Source organism: Protopterus annectens, chromosome 13.part0 (genome assembly GCF_019279795.1).
Source record: "Protopterus annectens isolate FY-2018-M chromosome 13.part0, PAN1.0, whole genome shotgun sequence".
NCBI lineage: Eukaryota > Metazoa > Chordata > Ceratodontiformes > Protopteridae > Protopterus > Protopterus annectens.
Window position 1 is genome coordinate 1,017,598,441 of NC_056747.1, and position 26,854 is coordinate 1,017,625,294.

General features: G+C 45.2%; 1 protein-coding gene across 1 annotated transcript in view; it reads right to left on the bottom strand.

Moving 5' to 3' along the window:
- Window positions 1–26,854, bottom strand: part of RAPGEFL1 (Rap guanine nucleotide exchange factor like 1) — a 672,616-nt gene that overhangs the window by 34,550 nt on the left and 611,212 nt on the right. Inside the window, exon 13 of the mRNA XM_044055019.1 lies at window positions 23,306–23,370. Coding sequence (XP_043910954.1) covers window positions 23,306–23,370 — 65 coding nt within the window. The remainder of the gene's footprint in view (window positions 1–23,305; window positions 23,371–26,854) is intronic.

Consider the following 26,854-nt stretch of genomic DNA (forward strand, 5'->3'; position numbering starts at 1 on the left):
TAATTGGCTGAGGGACAGAGCCTATACTATGTCGTTGGAAGGAGCATCCCCACAGAGCAGGAAAGTAACCAATGGGGTACCACAGCAATCCATGCTGGAATCTCTGCTATGTGGAATGTACTTCTCTAATCTCCAAACCAAAACCTGGGAACTCTGGTTAAACAAGTTTATATACAAAAGCTACAAAGTGAGCTTACACAAGTTAATAGCTGATGCTCTGAAAATGGCTAAAACTAAACGTTAAAAAATAGAAGTTATGTACTCACCATAACGTTCCATCTGAGTAGATACTTCATTTGTCTGCAACCTGTGGGTGTCGGATCCGACCTCGGATCCGATCTGGCAGCTTTCCAAGCTCCAAGATCCGAGCTCCTAGCCCCTCCCCCTACCCATAACCCCCTAGTACCAACCACATTACCTCAGATCGTTTTTTTTGCCTCACCAACTCGAGACAGAAACCAACTCCAAATGATCAGAGAATTTTCCCGAGGTTCGGGGGATGGCAGGGGGGGGGGGGTCGGTTGCAGACAAATGAAGTATCTACTCAGATGGAATGTTATGGTGAGTACATAACTTCTATATCGGAAGTAGTTACTTCATTTGATCTGCAACCTGTGGGACAGAGTCCCCAGCTAACCTATAGAACCTGGGTGGTCCTTACGGAAGGATATTCCGAAGCACCGCGGAGCCAAAAGAAGCCCTACTTCTGGAAATTATATCCAGTTTGTAATGAGAAATGAAGGTATGAGATGAGGACCAGGTAGCTGCTGAACAAATATCGTCTACTGGATCCCTAGACCAAAAAGCTGTTGAGGTAGCTACAGATCTTGTGGAATGAGCACGGACGCCAACTGGAGCTGGCTTCCCAGATGAGGTGTATCCCAGCATAATGCGCTGACAGATCCAATTTGCTACAGTCACCTTAGTAATTGCCTTGCCCATGGCTGATTTTGCATAAGAAACAAACAACTGGTCCGACTTGCGAAACTCTTTAGTCCTGTGCAAGTAAAAACGCAGTTGTCTGTGTACATCCAATTTGTGCAACGTATATTCTCCTTTGTTGTGAAAATTTGGGAAAAATACAGGAAGATTTATTGATTGATTAATGTTTGATTCTGTAGCAACCTTAGGCAAGAAAGACGGGTTAGTCCTGAGGGACACTATCTTTGTGAAAAATAAGGTACGGATGTTTAACACACAGAGCTTGTAGTTCTGAAACTCTCTTGGCTGAAGTAATAGCCACTAAGAAAGCCGTTTTCCAAGACAAGAACTTTAACGGAACCGAGGCCGCCGGCTCAAAAGGTGGTCTCGTTAAGGCTTGCAAGACCAGAGTGAGATCCCACGGGGGCACCACAGTCTTGACAGGTGGTTTCAAAAGAAAAACGCCTCTTAAAAAGGTTTTGCACAACTTAGTAGATGCTAAGGAACCTATGCCGTCCCCCACGTGAAAATGGGAGATGGCCGCCAACTGCACTTTGACTGTGGAGGCACTTGCTCCCTGTCTAAAAAGCAGAGAAAGGAAGTCCAGAATAGTCGGAATAGGGACAGTAAAAGGGTCCAATTCTTTATCTTTGGCCCAGATGGAAAAACGTTTCCATTTACTGTTGTAAAGTTTCCTGGTAGATGGTTTATGAGCCGCCACCAGAATGGCCTTAACGGGGGATGAGATACCGGGAGTCCTAGCCATTAATGGAACTGGATCAACCAAGCAGCAAGTTTGAGATTGACCAGGTTTGGGGTATGGCATCTCGCTGGGTGCGAGATTAGGTCTAGACTGGGATCCAGAATCCATGGGGGAGCCACACAGTGAGACCGCAGAAAGGGAAACCAGATCTGTCGAGGCCAGAATGGGGCTATGAGGATAACTCTGCTCCCCAACAGACAGGCTTTCTGGATGAATTTCATCATAAGTGGGAGGGGGGGATAAGCATAAAGAAGTCCAGGAGGCCAAGCATGGACTAGAGCATCTCTGGGGGGAACTATCGCAAAGTACTCGCTGCATTTTGTGTTTAAAGGAGAAGCAAAAAGGTTGCAGCGAGGCTGACCCCATTTGTGGAAGATCTGCTTCGCAATAGATGGATTCAGAGACCACTCGTATGGAGTGAGGAACACTCGACTTAGCTTGTCCGCTAATATGTTGGACCGCCCCGGAATGTGCGTTGCTATCAGAAAGCGGTTGGTGGAAATCACCCACTCCCACACTCTCATGGCTTCTCGACACAGGGGATAAGATCTGGTCCCTCCTTGTTTGTTTATATACCAGACTACTGACATGTTGTCCGTCTGGATTGCAATAGTCCCTATGGGAAGAAGGTCGTGGAGAGCTTGCAACGCTAAAAGCACCGCCCTCATCTCTAGGACGTTGATATGTAATGCGGTCTCTAGGGGAGTCCACATGCCTTGAACGGTTCTGCCTGAACAATGCCCCCCCCACCCGAGGCAAGAAGCGTCCGTGGTCAACGTGGCTTTGGCCGGAGGAATTACAAAAGGTCTCCCTTCTCTGAGTTCCTGCGCCTGTAACCACCACAGAAGGGAGTCCCTGCACAACCTGCTCAGGGGAATTGGCATGCATAATGGGTGGATCGACAGGGACCATTGGACTTGAAGGGTCCATTGTAAAATGACCGATCGCTGCTGACATAGACCCCAGTGCCCTCAGGACTAATTCCGCTGGAGAAGCAGGGCTCCGAAGAAGGGCTAACACTTGGAATGACAAGCTGTTCAGCCTGACTGACGTTAGAACAACTTTGGAGATTTGTGTATCTAACCTGGCCCCTATGAATTCTAGGGCTTGAGTGGGGCACAGGCAGGATTTCTGCACGTTTACAGAGATGCCTAGGTTGTGGGCCAGAGACAGAGCATAATCTCTCGCCACACAGAGCTGATGCTTGTTGGTCGCGGTGAGGAGCCAGTCGTCTAGGTAAGGGAAGACCTGAATGCCCTGGAGTCTCAGGTGGGCTGCAACCACTGCCATGACCTTGGTGAACACTCTGGGGGCTGAGGTGAGGCCAAATGGAAGAACCCTGAATTGATAATGACTGGCTCCGAGCCAGAAGCGGAGAAACCTCCTGGATCGTTTGTCCATTAATATGTGGTAATACGCATCCTTGAGGTCTAGCGAGCACATCCAGTCATTCTCCCGCAGCAGGGGGAGAATAGATTGGAGAGTGACCATCCGTAACTTTTCTTTGGGTATGAACAGGTTCAGGGCGGAAAGGTCTAAGATGGGTCTGAGGTCCCCCGTTTTCTTTGGCACCAAAAAGAACCTGGAGTAATAACCCAATCCGGACTGGTCTGGGGGGACGGGCTGGATGGCTCTTTTTCTTAGCAGCTTTGAAATTTCCAAAGCCGCTGCCTCCTTCTGATCGGGTAGGACATCGGGGAGGCGTTTGGATTTGGGGGGGAAGGTTTATGAATGGAATCGAGTAACCTCTGGATATGATCCGGAGCACCCATTGATCTGTTGTAAGGGACTCCCAGTTTGACAGGTGCTCCGACAATCGCCCCCCGACTGCCTCCAGAGAGGGACAGTCGGGCAAGCCCTCAGGGCTGTTGCATGGGTCTGTCTGAGAAAGGTTCTCTAGACCCGAAATTACGCGGCCCGCCTCTGCCTCTGGGCCGGCGTCCACCTTGTCCTCCTCTGCCCCTGGAGGACGAGTGGTCTGCAGCAGGATGGGATTGCTGAGACTTACGGAACCACAGCTTCTTTTGTCCCCTCTAATTCCTGGAGAAGGATCTTTGGGGATTAGAGAAGCGGACTCCGACGGCAGACAGCGTCTTCCCGTCCTTCTCGCTTTGGACCAGCGTATCGGCTAGTTTTGCCAAACAAGGCAGAACCGTCAAAAGGGGCGTTCGTGAAGGACGCCTTGAAGGGGTCCGTGAAGTCGCACAGACGGAGCCAGGAGAGACGTCGCAGGACGACCCAGGCTCCACTAGCTCTAGCGGCTCCCTCCGTAGCATGGGAGAGAAGCCGCATAGAAGTATTTGAGATGGATTTTAGAGTGGCCATTCGAGTCTCAAAAACCTTTTTGTCTGGGACTGACATGGACTCTGGGGGGGCTGCAGCATATTCCTTAATCAAGTCTCGCTGTAGCCTAATAGTATGTGCCATATAGTTCAGCACCCTTATGGAAAAGGTCGCTGAAGCAAACATCCACTTACCAATCCGGTCAAGCGCTCGAGATTCCTTATCCGGCGGGTGAACCGAAGAACTCTCCTGTGCAAGTTCTTTTTTGGTGGCCACCGCCACCAACATAGCATCAACGGGGGTTCCTTTGGCCCAAGACGGTCTATCTGTGGGTGGGCTGAAGACCTTATCGGGACGCCTTCGGATTGGCTCCACGGTGTCGGGCTCCTTCCAAGCCCTGGTGGTAATTAAGTCCACCAGGGGGTCGGCCGGAGGGGACACCCAGGAGGTAGATGGGCCTGCCTCAAAGGCCTCCAGGAACACGGACTCATCAAGGGAGGGCTTTTGGACTGACCACCCCCCTCTAATATGCAACATTTCCATGATGTCTCCAAAGGAGACATCTTCAGGGGGTGACCTTGGGGAACCCTCCGTATCATCTAAGTCCGTGTCTGTGGTAATGGACTCGGGGGAGTCCAGGTGCCTCCTTTTGCACCGATGTTTTCGAGGGACCTCCTCGGTGGGACTGTCCGAAGAGGGCTCGTCCACGTGTTGTTCCTCCTCCACAGGAACCAGCTGGAGGGCTTGGGCAGGCTGTCCAGATGGACGGATGATGGAAGACAGACCCTCATACAGTGGGGGTACGGGTGGATCCGAAGCCCGGGTTGGGGATCTGGAGGACCTTGACAGTACCCTCTCCACTACCTCAAAAGCCGAAGGAGAACCACTCTCACCATCCTCTGAGAGCAATCTCCTCGGATCCAAGGAAGGGATCGGGGTCAGAGCCGACGCAGTCGGCGCCAAGGCAGAGGTATGCTCCGACGCCAACAGCGCCAAAGACACAGCAACTCCCTCGGATCCGACGCTCAGCCCTCGGCCCTGAGAGCTTGGATCAGACAAGCTCGAAGGTATAGTCGGCGTCGAAGAGACAACCGCTATCGGCGCCGACAGTTCCCCGGGTCCGAAAGGGCCTGGATCCGATGACTCCGAGATCCGAAAACGAGTCGGAGAAGAAGTGATCGGGGCAAATATGGGGCCTGCACTCCCCCCCAGAGGGGGGGGAGGCAAGAGCATCCCCATCTGCATTTGGGTCTGTAAGAACCGACGCATCATCCTACCCATATCCGCTTCGGAGATGCTTCGGGTCGACCTAGATGAAGTAGTAGAAGCAGGCCGGGAGGGCTGCCTCGAAGACCTCGAGGGAGACCTATCCTCCTCCTTCGGCTCCGGCGAAAAACAGGGCGAACGGCGCTGAGAGGAGGGGGATCCGGAGACCCTTGAGGGAGATTTTAATAGTTTTGTTGGCGGAGCCGAAGGATGAGATTCGGCCCGCCTTTTATGGGACTTATGTCCATCCTTATCCTTGTGCCTCTTCTCTCTGAGGGAAGAGGCACTAGTTTCCCCAGAGCTCAAACCCGATGAGGGAGGTTGAATCCCGGGTAGAGCTAAGGGGATAGATGGCGCCGAAGCTGCTGAAGCAGCTGGAGCCTGAACGGGAGAGGAAGAAGAAGCAGACTCATGGGGGAGCTTTCCCGCCATGATCAGCTTGTTCTTCCTATCCCGGAGTGCCCGGGGGTTAAAGACCGCACAGATTTGGCAGGCCTCTGACAAATGGGCTGCCCCCAGGCACAAAACGCACTGAGTGTGGCCATCAGCTGGAGAAAGCTTGTGGCCACACTCAGTGCATTTAGAGAAAATGGCCTTAGGCCCTTCTGACATCTTTCACACACACACCCAAACACTAGGAGGGGGAGGGGAGTGAAGATAAACAGAAGTTATGTCCTTACCATAACGTTCCATGTGGAGTGTTCATCTCGCCTTTGTTCTTACACCTGGGTTCGGAGCCGATCATCGGCTCCGTGTCGGCCGCTTGGCAAAGCTCTGCATCGAGAAGAAGCTCGAGACCAACCTATCTCCCACAATTCCCCTCTGCCTTTACCTCAGATCTAGTTTGCAAACAAACCAGAACCCAACGGGAGTGAACATACAACACACATGCTAAAGCATAGCTGAAAAACAGCCGTAACAACTGAGAGAAACAGAAGCAGGAGAACCAAACCAGACACCTAAACTGGACGCTCTTCCTGAGGGTGGGAGGGTGGGAATGTAAGAACAAAGGCGAGATGAACACTCCACATGGAACGTTATGGTAAGGACATAACTTCTATATGTGAGAGTGTTCAATCTCGCCATTTGTTCTTACACCTGGGTAGCGTCCCTAGCTCCGTGATCCTGAGAAACTCACGGAAGAACGTTCCTGAGCACAGTGGAACCAAATGTTGCCCTGTCCCTGGAAACCCTATCCACTTTGTAATGAGTAATGAATGTATGTGGTTTAGACCAAGTGGCAGCCGCACAAACAGTGTCTAATGGTAGGCGAGCCGCATGAGCCAGGGATGTAGATATTGATCTAGTAGAATGTCCTTTGGGCTTGATAGGTAAACTCTGCTCAGAAGCAGTATAAACAAAAACAATACAATCGGATAGCCATTTGGAAAGGGTTCGTTTCGTAACTGCCATGCCCTTTCTGCTGTCCGCAAAGGCTATAAAGAGCTGATCTGTTTTTCTGTGATCCTTTGTTCTATCCAAGTAAAATCTGAGTTGTCTATGAACATCCAACTTGTGTAACATATATTCCAACTTATTGGAATGGTTCTTGAAAAATGTGGGGAGCTCAATGGACTGATTAATGTTATTGACGGAGCAAACTTTGGGAAGAAAGGAGAGATTAGTGCGAAGAGATACCCTATCAGGGTGAAAGATCAAATATGGGTGTTTAACGGAAAGAGCTTGAAGTTCCGATACCGCCTGGCTGATGTGATAGCTACCAGAAAGAGGGTTTTCCATGACAAAAACTTCAAAAAACAGGAAGAGGCTGGTTCAAAGGGTGGTAGCATTAGCTGTGACAATAGAAGGTTCAAATTCCATGGTGGTGTAGGAATTCTGACTGGTGGCCTGATATGGAAAGACCCTTTTAGAAAGGCCTTACAAAGTCTATGAGCCATAATAGGCGCCCCATTTTCTCCCACATGAAAGTTTGAAATGGCAGCCAACTGAACTCTCAAAGTGGAAGGAGAAGCTCCTTGGTGAAATAGTATGGATAGAAACTCCAAGACTCTGTTCAGTGGGGCTATTACGGGATCCAAATGTTGTGTAGTTGCCCAGTGTACAAAACGCTTCCACTTACTAGAGTAGATTTTTGTAGTGGAAGCCTTATGAGAAGCCACTAGAATATTTTGAACCGCAGGGGAAAGGAGATCAGACCTGGCTAAGAAGGGAAGCGGAGCAGCCAAGCTGCTAGTCTGAGGGAGAGAAGCGACGGGTGGGGAGCCCCTGACGAGTGGGTCAGTAGGTCCGGCTCCGGGTCCAGGATCCCCGAATTTGGTGTGCTCGAAGAAAGGGAAACCAAATTTGACGAGGCCAGAATGGGGCAATGAGGATTATTGTCCTCTCCAGGTTGTTGGCTTTCTGTAGAAATTTTGCAATCAGAGGAATAGGAGGGAAGGCGTACAGGAGGCCCGGGGGCCAATCGTGAATCAGAGCGTCCCTGGGGACTTCCCCTGGAGGGGGTAATAGGGCAAAGTAGCTTCTGCATTTGGCGTTCATTGGAGACGCAAACAGATCGCAGCAAGGCTGGCCCCACTTGCGAAATATCTTGTCCGCAATTGTTCGTTTGAGGGACCACTCGTGAGGTAACAGGATGGCTCTGCTCAACCTGTCCGCTATGACGTTGGATAACCCCGGGATATGCGTTGCTATCAGAAAGCGACCCGTGGACTCTGCCCATTGCCAAATTCTCATGGCCTCTCTGCATAGTTGATAAGACTTGGTTCCCCCTTTTTGTTTATGTACCAGACGACGGACATGTTGTCCGACTGAACTGCAATGGTCCCTAGAGGTAGAAGGGGAGAAAAGTGTTGCAACGCTAGAAACACTGCCCTCAGCTCTAGAACATTGATGTGCAGATTGTACTCCAATTTGGTCCATTCGCCTTGGACTGTCTGTCCCTGAAAGATGCCCCCCACCCTATCAGGGAAGTGTCCGTGGTCACCGTAGCTGTCGGCGTGGGTAGTACAAATGGTCGGCCGCCGGAGAGATTGCAAGTCTGAAGCCACCAAGACAGGTGCGACTTGCAGATGTTCGTGATGTGAATTTCGTGTGTCAGGGGTAATTGTTGGAACGACCATTGTGCAAATAGCAGCCATTGAAGAACTCCCATGTGCAGCCTTCCCAAGGGTATTGCAATGAGGGAAGCTGCCATGAGACCTAAAACTTTCAGAACCAGTTTTGCTGGGGATTTTTTTGCCAACAGGAGAAGAGATATATGATTTTGTAGAGAGGCTATTCTTTCTGGAGGAAGCCTTAGAATCAAGCAACGCGTATCCAATTCTGCTCCTATGAATGAGATATGCTGTGATAGCTGTAATACAGATTTTTCGAAATTTACGGAAATTCCGAGATGAACACAGAGTTCTAGTGTGTAATCCCTGGCCTGAATCAGTCGACGCTCGGTGGTGGCCGTAAGGAGCCAGTCGTCCAGATACGGAAACACCTGGAAACCTAGGCGTCTCAAGTGAGACGCTACCACTGCCATACATTTGGTGAAAACCCTGGGGGCTGAGGTCAGACCAAAGGGCAGGGCTCGAAACTGAAAGTGACTGGCTCCCAGCCGGAAGCGCAAGTGATCCCTGGACGCCCTGGCCATTTTGATGTGGTAGTACGCGTCCTTTAGATCTATTGAGCACATCCAGTCATCCTTCTGTAAGAATGGAAGGATCGATTGAAGCGTGACCATCCGGAACTTTTCTTTCTTGACGATGGTATTGAGTTTGCTTAGGTCCAGAATTGGCCTCCAGTCCCCTGTCTTTTTTGGAACTAAAAAGAACCTTGAGTAAGTTCCGAATCCTCTTTGGTCCGCTGGGACTGGTTGGATGACTCTTTTTTCTAGCAGCTTTGAAATTTCTATAGCTGCAGGGTCTCGCAGATGGGGCGGTACATCTGGGAGTCTTTTCATGAAATGGGTGTAATAGGAACGGAATTTTGTAACCTCTGGTAACAATGCTTTTTACCCAGTTGTCTGATGTTATACTTTGCCAGGCCTGAGGGTATAAAGCTAAGCGACCCCCGACTGCCTCCAGAGCAGGACAGTCGGGCCTCCTCTCAGGAGTGCTGGAAAGGTTTCCCAGGGAGTGTATCCCTGTCACCTTGGTTTTGCGGACCCCCTCTGCCGCCAGGGCAACGTCTTCCACCTCTGCCCCCTCCTCTGCCTCTAGAGGGGGCATCACACTGTGTGCCTGGGAAAGAGCCTTGGGGTTTTCGAAACCACATTTTACCACCACGTTGCCCTTTGGGGTACGGTCTGGATGGAGTGGAAAAACGGACTCAGACAGCAGACAGAGTCTTTCCCTCTTGCTCACACCGGGTAAGGGTCTCCTTTACTTTAGGGCCAAAGAGAGTGGCACCGTCAAATGGAGCGTTAGTAAAGGAAGACTTGAAGGCTTCCGCAAAGGAACATAAGCGCATCCAGGATTGTCTACGAAGAGCAATCGCTGAAGCCGCAGCCCTACTCGATCCTTCGGCTGCATATGAAATGAGCCTCATGGATGAGTTCACAATGGAAGTAAGGGTATTGAGTTGTGCTGTAACTTTCTCTGAGACAGCAGCATCTCTAGAACCCTGGAGGGTACCTCCCAACTCTTTGATTAGATCCCTCTGTAACCATGTGAAATGGGTCAAATAGTTCAGCGATCGCATGGAAAAAGTCGCTGAACTAAAAATGCGCTTCCCATACCTGTCCATAGTCCCAGAATCTCTGTTAGGCGGATGGACAGATGAGGAAGATTCAGACATCTCCTTTTTAGTGGCCGCTGCCACCACCATAGCGTCCACTGGAACTCCTTTTGTGAGATAAGCCTTATCTTGAGGGGCAGTAATATATTTATTAGGCTTTCTAGGGACTGGCTCCACTGTGTCAGGTGTCTCCCACGCCCTTCGAGCAATCAATTCCATCAACTCATCGAAGGGCGGAGTGACCCAGGAGGAAGAAGGGCGAGCACCGAATGCCTTCAGCAAGACTGACTCATCCTCAGAAGGGGGTAGGGCTTGCCAATCACCTCTCTGTTTTAGGATCTCCAGGATGTCAAAAAAGGAGACATCCTCTGAGGGTGATTTCGGGGACCCTTCTGACTCATCTAAGTCAGTGTCCGATGTCAAGGATTCTTGTGGAGAATCCAAGTGTCTCCTCTTACACAACCTTTTCCTCGGAACTTCCTCGGGGGGGACATCCGATGAAGCCTCTGAGGAAGAGGGGGCTCCATCTGGGGGCGGCTGAGACACCGGTGCTCGACGCTTTGACGTAGCCGTGGGTGCAGAGGAGGATAACGGACCCTTATGGGAAGGAGAAGCTGTTTCTGCAGAAGTGGTTGTCTGAGTCGACAACACCTTCCTCATGAGGTTGAAGGCCCCCGGGTCCCGAGTCGAGGAATCCCTCGGTTCCGAAGAAAGCGGAGGGATCCCCAAGACGGGGACCGAGGGTATCGACCCCGGGGACGGAGCCGAGTCGATCCGAGCCGAGGCACCGAGAGGGAGAGTCGGAACCGAAACATCGGTCCGACTCTCGGTCCCCGAACCAAGGATGGATCGTCGGCTCCGAGACTCCGGTAAAGGGTCCGTCGGAGTCGAGGCGAACGGTGCCGACCGAGAAAAAGACGGTTCCGGCACCGAGGGCTCCACGATCATCAGATCAGCCTCTTCCGGCTCTGAGGACTGAATAGGTCTCGGAGGAGGAACAGATGGAGATAAGAGAAGGCCTTCGAGTCTTGACACCAACTGGGAAGAGACTGAGATGAGTTTGGACAAGGCCGTATTCTCCATTAATTTCTGCACCACGCGGTCTACATCAGTGTCGGAGAGGGGCCTAGAAGAACGCGTCGAAGGAATCGAAGACGGAGCCGACCTCAAGAGCACAGGAGGTGGGAGCTCCGTCACCGGTTCCAAGACTCGAGGCTTGGTAACAGACAAAAGTTCGATACTCGGCCCCGAGGTCTGTGGAACCGGTCAGCGAACTTTAAACGAAGAGCTCGGAGCCGATGACATGGGCTCCGACGTCTTCGATTCCTTCGAGGATTTAGATGTCTGGTCCGATGCATCCAAAGCCTCTTGGAAAGCAGGCTTCAAAAGGCCTCTATCCATGAGTTTCCTGCGCCTATCTGTCATGACCCTTCCACTGAAAGAATGACAAATGGAGCAGTCTTCTTGCAGATGGAGAGGGCCAAGACAGTAGACGCAGGAACTATGGTTGTCTGTGACAGACATTTTCTGTCCACACTGGCACCGTTTGAAGCCTGACTTAGCTTTTTCAGACATAATAACAGTAAGTCAAATCAGTAAAACTATATAGCACACAGTCTTGGACAGGCAGTACCAACAATAAAGTCAAATCCGGTAATATGTCAAATCCAGTAGAAGTTTTATAACTTATAAAAGTTCTATAAGTCTTATAAGTTTAGAGGGTGGGGTAGGCCCCAAGGGAACTAACTTATTATATATATATATATATATATATATATATATATATATATATAAAAGATATATACGTACTCGAAGAAAGCCCTCGACTCACTACACACACACACACAAAGGTAAACTAGAAAAAAAAATTATCTAAAATGTTAGATAAAAGTAATCTTAGCTGTCAGGTGGTCCGAGCTCATCAAAAATGATGCGAACGTTGCAGCGGCAAACTAGATCTGAGGTAAAGGCAGAGGGGAATTGTGGGAGATAGGTTGGTCTCGAGCTTCTTCTCGATGCAGAGCTTTGCCAAGTGGCCGACACGGAGCCGAGGATCGGCTCCGAACCCAGGTGTAAGAACAAATGGCGAGATTGAACACTCTCACATTTAAGTTTTAAATTAAACAAAAGTGACCCAAAAACTAGCAGAAGTAGCAGAAAAGGGAAACTAACACACACACGAAACTTTGACAGAAAAATTGGTTTAAAAACCAGCAATGATCTCACCCAGCCAGGAGCTCTTCACAAGGAAGTTTCTTTAGCCGCGGCAAAAAACGATCTGAGGTAATGTGGTTGGTACTAGGGGATTATGGGTAGGGGGAGGAGATAGGAGCTCGGATCTTGGAGCTTGGAAAGCTGCCGGATCGGATCCGAGGTTGGATTTGACACCCACAGGTTGCAGATCAAATGAAGTAACTACTTCAGATATGCCATGTTATTGCATTTGGCAAACAAAACCCAACTTACAATACAAAAAATACCTGACTCCAAAATGAAGATGTCATGAGAGACCTTGAACATTGGTAGGTACTTGCCTCTCCTTTGAGAATCATGTTGCAATAGAAAATCCTTCTATCTGTACTGGTCAGGCCCATCAGCAAATACTACATCTCCTACGGGATGTATCCTACTGCACATATCCAGTTGGAGACACCCCAAAGATTCCTGATAAAAATAATCATGGGCCTAAAGGACCTGAGCTACCAAGAGAGGCTGGAGTTCTTGTCCCTGAATTTTGCATTTTACAGACTCCATAGAGGATCTGTGCCCCCACCTTACAGGCCATTAGGGATCCGATAGTCCATGACCTCTTACTTATCCACTAATCAAACAGATGAATGAACACCAAAACCAGAGACCTCAACCTGCTTCAGTAAATAAACACATCACAGTGGAGGGACAGATTTGTCATGCAATGACTACCCTTTAACAAACTTCCACTCTAGATGAAACAATGTTACACACCATCTTCCTTTAAGAAGGAATTAAACAATTAGATAGATATTCATAAATTCACCACTGGTATGACTGGTCTGTAGGTCCTTCAAAAAGGAGGTAAGGTGTAAGGGTGGGTACTAGCAAGGTGCAAATGGCCACGTGGTCCAGTTGCTGTGTACATTCTATGATTCTATAGTGGTTACTTTCTCCCCATCTTTCTTTCCCAAGATACAATCAAAAAACTGACCTTTAAGGTGCTCGTCTGCATGTATCTAAGCTTAAGATAACTAGAAAATCTTAATGACTATGAAGTTGCCCACAATCCTCTCCATCTGCTGAACTCCAATAAACTGAACATAGTTCTAAATTTCTGCAAACATTAATTCACCCATGCTGGCCTCTCGTCTATGTATAACAGATGTACAATATATGACCACAACAATTACTGACTAAACTGACACACTCTCAAGATGCTTTCCTGAGGTTACCCAGTTCTTTTGGTGTGGCTTGGACAGAAGCCATTTTAGGTTTTCTCCCGGCTCATCTAAAGGTTGGGCCACCATCAGATTTACCTCCAGGTATACAGGTGTTAGGATGCCTAACACTATAATGCGAAAGTCAGGGACCACCAACTGAAGCAATAATCCAACCAGCGTAGTAAAAACAGTTTATTCGTATACTTTCAAAAATTGAAAACAGACCAGTGAGACAAGCGCTTTCGCCAGGTATGTTCCAGGCTTTATCAAGTCGAAACACTAAGCAAGTTACACCAGTGTGTTTAAATAATGTTAGTTAATTGGTCATTGAATACAAATTGATATTTTGTGTCTTGTTTGCTGTTTAACCCTAACCGGACCAAAAACTCAAAGACATAATGGGAGCAGAATACAAAAACTTGCATTTACCATAACCGGTTGGTTTCTGTTAAATAATTTACAATTAATGTATTTTAAAAAAAAAAAAACAAGTGTAACCTAAAAAATCTAGACATTTCACCCCTCACTCTTTTTCCATGATTTTTTCACTCTGATTTTGTACACTTTTGTCTTTCTTGGATCTTCAAACCCATTCTGGCACATTTTTTATCAGCATAAACATGGCAGGTTTTTAACAGTTAATGACTCGTCATTCTATTTTTATAGTTTAGGTTGCTTATATTATTTGTTAGGTAACAGTGGTACATCTTATTTTTTAACAACGATTTTAGTGAAATGTCTAGATTTTTTAGGTTACACTTGTTTTTTTTTAAAAATACATTAATTGTAAATTATTTAACAGAAACCAACCGGTTATGGTAAATGCAAGTTTTTGTATTCTGCTCCCATTATGTCTTTGAGTTTTTGGTCCGGTTAGGGTTAAACAGCAAACAAGACACAAAATATCAATTTGTATTCAATGACCAATTAACTAACATTATTTAAACACACTGGTGTAACTTGCTTAGTGTTTCGACTTGATAAAGCCTGGAACATACCAGGCGAAAGCGCTTGTCTCACTGGTCTGTTTTCGATTTTTGAAAGTATACGAATAAACTGTTTTTACTACGCTGGTTGGATTATTGCTTCAGTTGGTGGTCCCTGACTTTCGCATTACTGGGTTTTGGTGTTTTCAAAGTTTTGGTTGATGCCTAACACTATACTACAGAAATCGCAACTGATAACCTAGTACTTTTCAGCTTCATTGTAATACTAATATTATATATTATATACAGCTACAAGTTATCCAAGTCATATCAAGCAATTCTGTACTGTGTCCTGTCTGCTGTACTGCCTCTGGACAGAATTACTACTGTGGTCAACTTTTACATTCTAGCTTGAGGTTGGCAGCCTCACTGAGCTTATTCTTAAATGTCTAAAGATATGAGGAGCAGTCACTGTATGTAAAATCCTCTCAGACTGCTCACTCAATAACAGATCTTCACTCCTCAACCTGAGTCATTAGTGTTTCTACTAGAAATGTTCCAAGTTTCATTTCTTGTTTCCATTTGCCATGTTCTGTATTACTTCTATCACAGATCATCCTCTTTTCCTTCTTCCACCCAGGAACAACAAGAAACTGGAAATCCTAGCCCACACTAGTTCTTTGACAGTGGACAACAAAGACATACTAGTTAAATGAAGGCCTTACAGGAAGCCAAATTCTCCCTCTAAACCACTGAAGCACATTCCTGGCTAAATGCTCCATAAAGGTAAATACACTTTGTGATGGCAATGCATTGGTCAAGGTAAATCCCCAAACAATGCTGCTAATGAACAGTAGCAGTAAATGTGATACAGTCATAAAATACGGAAATAATTAAACCAATTACAGCTTCATATCCAAACCGAAATCTGCATCAGTTACACATTAGGCTATGCCAAGGTTTAGATAATGTCATATTGGGTGCTTTCTGGCAGAGACTAATGAGCATTACTTGGCTGTGAAGCAGGCTACTATCTGGTCTGGTGGCATCTGTTTTGGATGGGGGGGTGGGGGTGGCGTAGAGCTTGAGTGGGTGTGTTAGTCAGTGGAGGGTTTGCCCGGACGTCACATGCATGCTCCACCCAGTTAGGATCTCATCCTTTTCACATATCCAAAATCCCCATCCTAGTGACTGATCATGTAATGCCCCCCCCCCACTTGACTTGGAGATGCAATAATATCACATAGGAAGAATCCATGAGGACTGCTTTCCCTGGACAGGGAGGGGTCACTTGTTGCAAGGTTTGTAGCAGAATTTCTCAAGCCACTCCAGAAAGGGTATGAATTAGTCTCTGGCTTTGGGCAGGTGCTCACTGACAGGTAGGAGAATGGGCAAAAAAAAAGAAGTAAACATAAATGGATAACTTAAAAAATTAACACATTTTTCTTATTTTTCTATTTTAAGCATGAGGTTTGGTATTATGTGTGTAGCATCTTTAGATTTATTATATATTCGATGGCCTGCATTAGCATCCAGCAGAGTATGGCTGTAGACTAATTTTTATCAGTTACATTTTTATATCTAATGGCTACCCCAAAGGCAGCAAGATGTAGTAATGAGCAGACAAGGACAATTAGGAAATGATTCCTCATTGACAGAAGAGGGTCCGAGTTGAGGAAAATATCTATGGATGTACTAGTGAGTTTGTATAGTCAGTGGTAGAACAGCTAGAACAAAACTAGTCACCCGCTTACTTTCAATAAAAATACATTTAGCTGTAAAGTCACTCAGCTCACCAAATGTTACTTTTTTTTTCTCAGTAAGAAATCATGATGTAGGATAAATAAGCAAAAGGCATCTAAGGGCATAGTCCCCCAGTTTCTTTTTACAAGGGTGTCTAAATTTATAAAGGAAGTATACATTTTTCCATTTGAAGTTCATTTTATGTAGTGTTACAGTTATCCCTCTCCAGTATTTCAATCACTTTCTGCCATGGATTGTAATAGGATGGGATTCTTTCTTTTCTCATTCCAATGGTTTTCATTTCAATTCGTGATCCATTCAGTATGATCCCCCAGTTTCAAAGGAATGACTTTCCTTTAACCATATTTAGTCAAAAGCACTTTACCTGTACTTTTGGTAAACCAAATCATTTTCCTCTGTGGTCTACATACAAAGCTGATATAGCATAGATGAGTACAGGATTAAAGGAGAAAAAGGGCATTCATGTTACATTTTATTACATTTGGATACAGAAGTTGGCTAGCCTATGACTAGCAGGCATCTTGAATGTCTGAAGCAATGGCTGTCATGCTCCCCCAATTTTTTTTTTTTTGCTCTTATCCCAGATGTTAAGATATGTGCCCCATCCACACTTCTACTTCTACAATCCTCCTTCAGGAGGATTCAAGAGCCATAATGCATGGGAAGCTGTTTCAACAAAGCAAGTTACATAACTATCAGCCAGTCTTGTGTATGATGATGATGTAAAAAATCTTGGAAATGGGCTATGTACAACTGTGTATATGAGTGAGAACACACACATGCACACACACCCACACCCACATTACTGAGATGGTGAAAGGGAATGAGAGAAAACTCCTACTGGCATGCCCAAACATTGACTGGAAGCACTACTCAAGCCCCAGCACCTTAGCCCAAACATTCCTGGAAATTATAAACTCAAATGCTATGGAACAACTAGTCACCACTCCTACAAGAGGGGACAACATACTAGACCTGATCATTACCAACATGGGGACTCTATGCTCCACACCAGAAGTATATCCCTCACTGGTAAGATCAGACCATAAATTAATTTCACTGGATGTCCACATCCCGACCCCACCCCCAGCCCAGAAAACCACGGTGAAAAACTTCTCAAAAGCGAACTTCTCACTTCTCAAAACCGAAGTGGAATCCTTCAAGGCCCCAGGGCCAGTGGAAACTACAGCCCAAACTGCAGAATCCTATATAAATGCATTCTACGGACATCTCCAGGAATGCATGGATCATGCTATCCCAAACAAAACCAAGACCCAATCATCCAAAGGCAGGCATCCAGTCTGGTGGACCCTTGCCATAAATAAACTGTACAACAGAAGGAGGAAGCTACTACATGATAGAGCAAAATCCCTAATAGGGAAGGCATCTCTGATCAGTACTAGCAAAAAATTACAATCCCTCATAAAATCCTCCAAGGCCAGCTTCGAGAGGAAAATTTCACAGGACACCAAAAACAATCATAAGGCTTTTTCAGTTATGTTAGAAACCTGGGATGCAACTCCCAGACTTGTTCTGAGTTGATTCTAAACAAAAAAAATACACTGAACCCACAGACATCGCCAGTATCCTGGCAGACAGGTTCAGTGCAACCCCCAAAAGAGCAAGTATCTATCCCGGCAGAGGGCTGCCTCCCAAACATCTCAGATGCTCAGGTGAAGGCTGCCCTCTCCAAAGCAAAAACACTGCTTCCATGGGACCAGATGGCGTCCCAGGTTGCCCTACATGAACTACAAGAAGAACTAATCCCTCAAATAAAACAGCTATACAATCTCAGCCTCACTACAGGATATGTGCCCACAGAATGGCGTGACAGCAACAGTGGTCCCACTCCACAAAGGTGGAGCCTCACGGACCCTGGAAACTATTGCCCCATAAGCCTGACTAGCTTAGTCTGCAAGGCTATGGAGAGGATCATCATGGAGCTCATAAACAAAGACATTGGGGACCTACAGACACTAGATCCTACCCAGTTCGGCTTTGTCAAGAGCAGATCCTGCCTTTTGAACCTGGTTGACTTCTTTGAAACAGTCACCAAAGCCATAGATGAAGGGAAGGTAGTCCACACAGCCTATCTGGACCTTGCAAAGGCATTTGACACAATACCCCACTGGCATCATAGATAAGCTATCCAGCTTAAATATAAACCCCTATGTCACAAGATGGGTCGCAAACTGGCTCAAAGACAGAACCCACAGAGTGAGAGTTGCTGGAGCCATGTCAGACTCGAAACCGGTCACAAGTGGCGTCCCACTGGGTTCTGTCCTGGGACCACTCTTGTTCGGTATATACTTTTCCGAGGTACAGGCAAATGTGGAAGGACTATGGCTCACCAAGTTCGCAGACGACTGCAAACTGGGCGCCATAATCAACTCTCCAGCTGACACAAACATCCTTCAAAATGGTCTCACAGAGACAGATAACTGGTGCCAGCGCCATGGTTTAAAGCTAAATGCCAAAAAATGTATAGTCATACCCTTTGGCAAAAACAATGTGCCCAGAAATTACCACATAGGCGGAAACCCATTAAGTACAGAGAAAGTTATTAGGGACCTGGGGACCCAAGTTGATAGCAATCTCTCCTTTGAAAACCACATTGCCAAAGTGGTTAGAAAGACCTTCTACATAGCCCACCTCATCACGAAGGGTTTCACAGCTAGATCAAGAGAGGTAATCGTGCCCCTTTATTCATCCCTCATCAGGCCCATCATAGAATACAATGCCCCTTTTGGGATGTACCTTACCCGACACCTGCAGCAATTAGAAAGACCCCAAAAGTATCTCACCAAGAGGATCAAGGGTCTCAAACAGATGCCATATACTGCTCGGTTAAAAAAACTCCAGCTCTACTCAGTTGCATACAGCCTACTTCGAGGCAATCTATGCCTGACATACAAAGCTATGTCAAATCCAGAATTAATGGACATGCTCCACCTCAGTAAATCTGAATCCCTTAGAGCCACACACTCGAGGGACTTGAACCTCAGCACAGAAATAAATAGAACTTGCTGGAGGGACAGGTTCATAACCCAGAGGCTCCCTTCGCTCTGGAATAGAATTCCAGTTCATGTGAGGCAGAGCACCTCACTGAATCTCTTCAAGAAGAATCTCGATAAGTGGAAGGGGGATCGTAGGTTTGTCCCAGGGATTACTCCCGTGTCACTATTAGACAGAGGCACAGTAAACTAAACCTTAAAAAGGGCACAGTATACTCAAATCAAGGGGTGGCGTAAGCCATACAGAATCGGGCTAGGCTTATAATTGCCCCAGGGCAGATAGCCTAGTATGAACCTATGAACCTAAGTATTTAGAAAGTACAGTTGTGTACACTTACCATAAATGTAGATGTTCGAGTATATTCACTGTTGCAGTCATTACATTTGGGTTATCTGCATGCAGGTAGCCCTCAGCCGGCCTGAATATCAAAGTCTTGGATTCCTGCGTCGGAAGCTGTCTGTTCTTTCATGACGTCAGGTCATCAGGGGTATAAAATATGCAGCCAACGCCATTACATCAGTTTTCCTTGCCCCAGATGTCAGGTACTCCCATAATGGAAAGCAATTATGTTAGATTACACCTCCAACAAAAAGCAAATACACCAGAATGCTGAAATACACTAAACAAGAAGAAAAGTATAGACAAGAGAAGTCGGGGGGCTGGAGCGAGGGTAACCAGGACTGCAACAGTGAATACACTCAAACATGTACATTTATGGTAAGTGTACACAACTGTACAATGTTCTTTGTGTTTCACTGTTGCAGTCATTACATTTGGGTTGATTCCCATAGCTAAGGAAGGGAGGAGGAAGTTAGAGAGCATTAGGACCACTATTAAGCCCTGCAAAACTGCAGTGGCAAAACCAGCTCTGGATTTAGAAAAAATAAGGCATGTGGTAATGCTTGGTGAACGTATGTACAGAGCTCCAGGTAGCAGCTTCTAGGATTGTCCCTGGTAGGGACACCTCTGAGAAAGGCTGTAGAGGTAGATGCAGCCCTGGTGGAATGTGATCTTATCCCCTGAGGGGTAGGTTTTCCATGGTGCTTATAGCAGAAAGGAATGTAATGGGCTATCCACTCAGAAATGGTTTGCTTTGAAATGGCCTTCCCCTGAGCCCCTGCAGCAAAGCCAACTAGCAGCTGTTCAGATTTTCTGAGAGACTTGGTCCTGTCCAAATAAAATCTAAGTTGTCTGTGCACATCCAAAGAGTGCAGTATTCGTTATCCTTTGTTTTGTGGATTTGGGAAAAAAAGTAAGCAAATGAATGGACTGATTAAAGGCCACACAAGACACCACCTTGGGCATGAAGGAAGGACGGGTCCTGAGGGACACCTTGTCTGCATGGAAGATGATGGACTCCACTGCCATGAGGGCCTGTAATTCTGACACTCTTCTTGCTGAAGTGATGGCTGGAGGGAAGGCTGCTCTCTAAGAAAGAAATTTCAACTCTGTAGTTGCAGCTAGCTCAAAAGGAGGTAGAGTGAGCTTTTCCAATACAAAGTACCAGGAAAAGTCTTGAGTAAAAACCTTGTCCCCTTTCTCCAGCTGGGACAGGTGGAATAGCTCTGATACTTAGAAGAGAGAGAACTTACTGTTGAGCCTCTGCCCATTGATTTGGGGGTAGGTCTGGCCAACTGTTTGGGGTTGGTAAGGTGTGGAAATGGAATCTGTATCCTTGGAAAACTATATTTAAAACCTATTTGTCCTGGGTAATGAGTTCTCTGTTTTTTGCATGCAGGGCGATCTTTCCCCCTAAAGGAGCAGGCAGTTGAGCAGGGCTTGGAAGGTTTAAAGTTAAGTCATTGTGAAATTTTTCCATTGGGGGGGGAGTCTTATTACTTCCAGCTTTGGAAGTGGGAGCCCCCCACTGCTTAGTCCTGTGAGTACCTTGAGACTTTAGCCTAGGTGGTCTGCTGTTCCTGGGTTTGGATTGAGAAGGCCTGGTAGAGACAGGAAAGGACCAATTCTTAGAAGGCCAATGCCTACTAAATCTGGGAGGCTGTACTTGCAGGAAGTCTTTTACAGTTTGCATAGATTTAGCTTTTTCCTCCATCTTTTTAAGGACTTCCTCTGCTTTGTTGCCAAACAGGTGGTCTTGGTTTAATGGAGCATCCAGTAATTTAGCTTTCACATGATCTGGTAAATTTTGCTCCTTAAGCCAATCATGCCTTCTAAGAACAGACCCAGTGACAGCAGCCCTGCAAGATGCTTCTAAAGAGTCAAAACCACATTGCAAAGTATGTTTACCAACTTGTTCAACAGAATGCCTTAAATCCTGTAATTCTTTGTTTTCAGCAGAGTCAGGAAACAACATAATTTTCTGTTTAAGTAGTCCCATAATATGCTGCTGATTCTTTAACATATGAAACTGGCAGTTTTACTCCCTAATGGCCAAAGTAGAAGTGTATACCTTCTTACCCCTTCTGTCCAAGGCCCTGTAATCTCTATCAGAGGGGGTAGAGTTTTTGGCAGTAGCAGCCTTAATGCCTTTAGGTCCTTGGGAAATGGTCTCTGGGTCCGCAGTAGGGTTTTTGAAGAGGAACTTGTGAGAGTCAGGTACTCTGTAATACCTGTCAGGTTTCCTGGGAGCTAGAGGTAAAGTGTCTGGGGCCAGGCTAGATTCCAAGAAGGCATCATCTACAATGTCCAGGACAGGAGGGATAGCTAAAGGCCTGTGTTGAGGGAGGAGTAAGAATTCCCTAAGCCTCTTTTTGGAGTCAGAGTAATCCTGGCTTTCCCAGCGGAAATGCTCCCTAAGAGTATGCAAGGTTTCACCAAAATAAAAATCTTCTGGAGGGGAAGCAGAGGGAATGGAATCCTCTGCATCAGAATCCCCATAGGTAGATAAGGGCAAATCCTGGTAATCAGAAGAAACAGAAATTTCAGAATCCTGATCAGAAGAATCAGAAGGAAAATCAGTTCTAGGTCTCTTAGAGGGAAAAGGCTGGCTTCCCCTAATAAAAGTAATAACGTCTTCAGTCATTCTTATCATTTGTTTTTTAGGCATATGGGCCTGACCATGCGGTTTGGATGTTGGTTTTCTAGGCGTGGGTCGAGTTTTAGGCCTACAAGAAGATGGCATCGGTTTGAAATGCAAGTCTGTAGGCCTGAATACACCCTCAGAAGCTGGTGCCTTCACAGCGGCTCTGGAGCCATCCAAGGTAGAGACATCCGCATGTTCCATAGTCAAAGAAGCATCTCGCGGCATACCGGATTCCGAATGGGTCTCAGTAGAGGCCAGCAAATCTGAAGTAGTGGGTATCAGGGGCTGCAAAAGCGCCTCACTGAGTACCGGCAAACTGGCGACTAGTTTAACGGAAGCTTCTTTGGCAGTTTTGGACGTATGCGACCTGTCTCTGTCTTTATCTTTACATTTTATTGGAATGTCGGTGGTTGGATGGCTTACCAAAGCCATTTCTGGATAGTTGAACTGAGTACCAAAATAATTTGCTGCAAAAATAAACTGACGAAGAATAGTTCGGGGGATGAATAAGGCACAAAGCTGACAATGTGGGACGTCGTGGTCTGGGCCTAAGCAAGGAATGCAGTACGAATGAAAATCTTTATGAGATATTTGGCTTCCACACGTAATACAATTGTTAACTTTTACTGACATCGGTTAAGAGCAAGAAAAAGGATCACCAACGGGGTACTTAGCTTTTTTGAAGACTTCGGTTCTGAAACTCGAAAGCGAAAATTTCAGGAGTCGGCCAACTGGCACTTGCGAACTGCTTCTGCTTCAGGCACCGCGCGGTAAGAAAGACTGATGTAATGGCATCGGCTGCATGTTTTATACTCCTGACGACCTGAAGTCATGGAAGAAGAGACAGCATCTGACGCAGGAATCCAAGACTTTCATATTCAGGCCGGCGGAGGGCTACCTGCAGGCAGATAACCCAAATGTAATGACTGCAACAATGAAACACGAAGAACATCTTCTAATTACACTCTTGTTTCCATACCCTGTTCAACTCACTTCCCTAAATTGGTAAAATGAGCATGCTAAAACATATCAGTACATGGCTCAAGTGAGCTGGTTTTTCATAAGTGGCATACGGTTTCACTAGTAAATCAACCACAGGGGTGTTGTCAAATGTTCTACGTCAGCCATTAATGTCAATCTCTCATGCCACTAGAAATTAATAACTAAAACAAGCAACATGGCAAACATTTCCATCCATCTTTAAAATCGTGTAAAAAAATCAAAAGCAAGTTTAAAATGAATAACTTTAAACTTAACAAAAAAATGCATCAACTGAAAGCAAACTCACCATTTTTTCAAAGTTGACTAATCCATTTTGAAATGTCTTTCTGCTTTCATGTAGAAATGTTATATCTGAAAATACATCAAATATCCCTAGTATAAGTATGCTGATAAACTATCAGCTGTTTACACATGATTACTGTTTGGCTGTAGTTTGCCATAATTTAGGTGAACTACAGCTGTATATTAAAAGCACTAGCAATTCTGTAACTGATTTTACAGAATAAAATATCATATTAATTTATTTACTTACCTTTTTTTCCAGACTTGTCCCACTAGGCCTATGGCCTTTTTTCAGGGGGAGACCCAATGTGGTATTTATACAGATTAAGGGAAATGTCCATGCTCTTCTTTGACCTTGAGGAAGTAGGCAACACACCACTCACCTTGGAGAAGGGAGGAGGAGGTTGTGCTTGTACAATCTGAATCTGTACTGTAGGGATGGATGAGTTTTCATGGTAGAAATGGGAATTCTTTAGAGAGTTCTGCCTAATGACACTTTGACGAAACTTGTTGAGAGCTCGCCTTCTCTGAAGCTTGTACTAAATGAGCTATGGAGTTAACAAAAATATCATGCAGGACAGCCCTTTTTTTCAGATAAAATGTTAGCCACCATACCTCCCAACTGCACCGAATTCCTCGGTTTTTACCGAGTTTTGGGGTCAAAATAATGGGGCGCCACGATTCCCGAGTGGCACCCCTTCATTCCCGATTTTTTTTAAATTGTTTTCTTTTCGCGCTTTGGAACTGACGTCACATGCGTGATGACGTCAGCCCCATTAGCCTGTCGGAATGGAGCACGGAAACATCTGCTTTTTCAAGTTTTTGGACTAGGCAAGAGCATGGAATGAATTTTCAACTTTGACGGAAAATAGTTGCAAGGCAAGCGTTTAAGTCTTTGGAGCCAAGCTTGCTTCTGTATTTGCTTGCTCATGGGAAGGAATGGAAATTACAAATATGTCAACGAGTCCTGACTGCTGATTTCAGGTAGTTTACTGCTTTGGAGCTGAACTAATGGGGGAAACAACTGCTTTCTCTTAGTACTTACTTTCTGCTGTGATTGGTTTGTTTCACTAACAAGATGTACAGTCAAGCATGTAGTGCAATACGAAGCCGCTTTAAGTGTGTCAATATATTAACCTGAATTCCCTTCAGCCACTATGCTCACATTTCGGAAAGTTAAAAAGAGCAACAACGCTGTATGCATTTTATTTAGAAAGAAAAGTTTTTAATGCTATAATGGATTTAAATTGCCTTAAGCTCGAAGTAATAAGGTTAGTTAAAAAGTGCTCTAATCTCTTGTCTAGAAACACTGTTTGTTCCTTTCCTTTTTTTGCTGAAACCTGTATTTCGTTCGTACGTTAAATTAATGGCTATTTTCAAATATTCTTTTTTAAATCTCCAATGCGCCTGCCACAAACACAACATGACAGCAGCTGTATGTTTCTATTTTGTAAAGATTTCACTCCTCACTTTAACATGGCAAGTTCTGTTTCTTTAAACCTAATCTGTGATTTATAAGGTGAGAAATGCACAGGTATTCATGCATACTGGCTATTATAAAGTTGTGCGCGTCTAGTGTGAACCTTTTTAAAATGTTATATACAGTCTTGCATGCAGTAAGTCTGCCCCAAGGGCTTGTGTCATTATTTAATGGACTTGGTGCCAGCAGTGGGTTATTAATGTTGGATCTTATGCCAGATGGCTGGTGCAGAAGCTCTCTTTAATAGAAGAAAGTCTATTTACAAGGTATTTTCTTACTCTCGTATTTGCTCGGCAGTCGGCATACTTACAAACTTGCTTTTTGTGAAATGGGGAAACGGTGTGTGTGTGTGTGTGTGTGTGTGTGTGTGTGTGTGTGTGTGTGTGTGTGTGTGTGTGTGTTCCTCCTGTTAAGTATGTACATTATTTATGAGCCCACCAGTAACACAAACCAGCAAAAACACTGCAGAACTCTTAAGTCGTCACTAATACCATTGTTTTATTAAATACAGGATATGCACTTTCATCTTATTATTAGTGATGAATTATGCATTCTGCAGTGTTTTTACTACACTATTTATGAGCCAGGTTGGTAGGGGGCTCAAATCACTGCTCCAGTAGTGTGAGTTACCAATTTCTGAGGTCTTGCACTAGTGCTGAGGCCCTTTACTATAAGTCAATAAATGGTGCAAATGCAAAAATGTACCTTCTGTCATCTGTGCAGCTTGACTTGTTTTGTACATGCACACCAACAAGTCATGTCTGTCTAATAATGAAAAATTATAATTTTTATATTATTTTTTATTCAGTGTATTAGTAGTTAGACTGAGGCTTTTTTTCACCCATGCCATAAGCTATTAGCAGACAGGATGTTTGAGTACAGACTGTGTGTGTGTGAGTAAAAATTCCCCCCAAATCAATACACCTGGTGGCTAGAGGTGCTCAGACTCAAACCCTGTACCTTTGGTACAAGGGAAAAAGAGTCTAAAGTCCCTAGCCACCACCACTTGTGAATTTATGCCTCATTTTTGTTGTACTCCTCATTAAATCTGTGAGTTTTCAGGATTTTTGTGGCAATGCAGTGACAAATGTCAATTTAGGATAATTCACTAAATGACAGGCATTTGAATTTCAGACTTCAAATTCTTCAGAAAATAAATAGCAACACAAAACCTTTTATTCTAGCAATTTTCTAAAGTTTATAAGCTCAGTATTTGAAATTTGTCCCTATGTTGGGGCTGTATACCCACATTATTGGCTTTGTTCAGGTTTTTGTGCTAAGAAGTTGAGAGCTAAGTGAGAACTGAATTCTGTATTCCCCCATTATTGGCTTTGTCCAGGTTTTTTTTGTGCTAAGAGGTTGAGGTCTATGGTGAGAAGTGAGAACTGAATTCACTAAATGATAACCATTTAAGTTTCAGTCGTTCTGTCTTTCTAGAAACTGTTGATTTGGTGTAGTGGTATGTTGTTTTGATTACACAGGGTCCTGCTGGGTTCAAGACTTGGCAGTGAAATGCATGGTGGTAACACAGCATTTCATTCTAGCAAATTTCCAGAATTATACAAGCAATGCTTAAAATGTGTCCCTGGTTGTTGCCCCCAAAAAAAAAAAAAAAAAAAAAAAAACTGAAATTGAAAATAACTGTGAGAAGCTGTGCAAGATGCCTATGGCTTACACTATTGTCATTATATATATATATATATATATATATATATATATATATATATATATATGTTGTGTGGAAGTAGACTTCTATGATGAAAATGTTCTGAATTGGGCAGTTTTGTCAGTCTTGGTTAATGCATTTTATTTCATTGCCTACTGGAAAAATGTTCAAACAATGCATTTTAAAATGTGCTCTAACTTAAGTCTAACAAGTGTGCTGTATTATACAAGGAATATAATTTAATAAAGTCAGGAAGGAATATCAAAGAACGCATGTATGTTTATTGTTTTGTGTACAAGCCAGGGACCTATGATTTGAAAACAGCCTAAAGGTACTCTAGATGCATTTTCTTTGGATGTGGTGTAGGTTTCAATGCTGTTTCAATGAATGTGAGTTTCAAGGGCAGA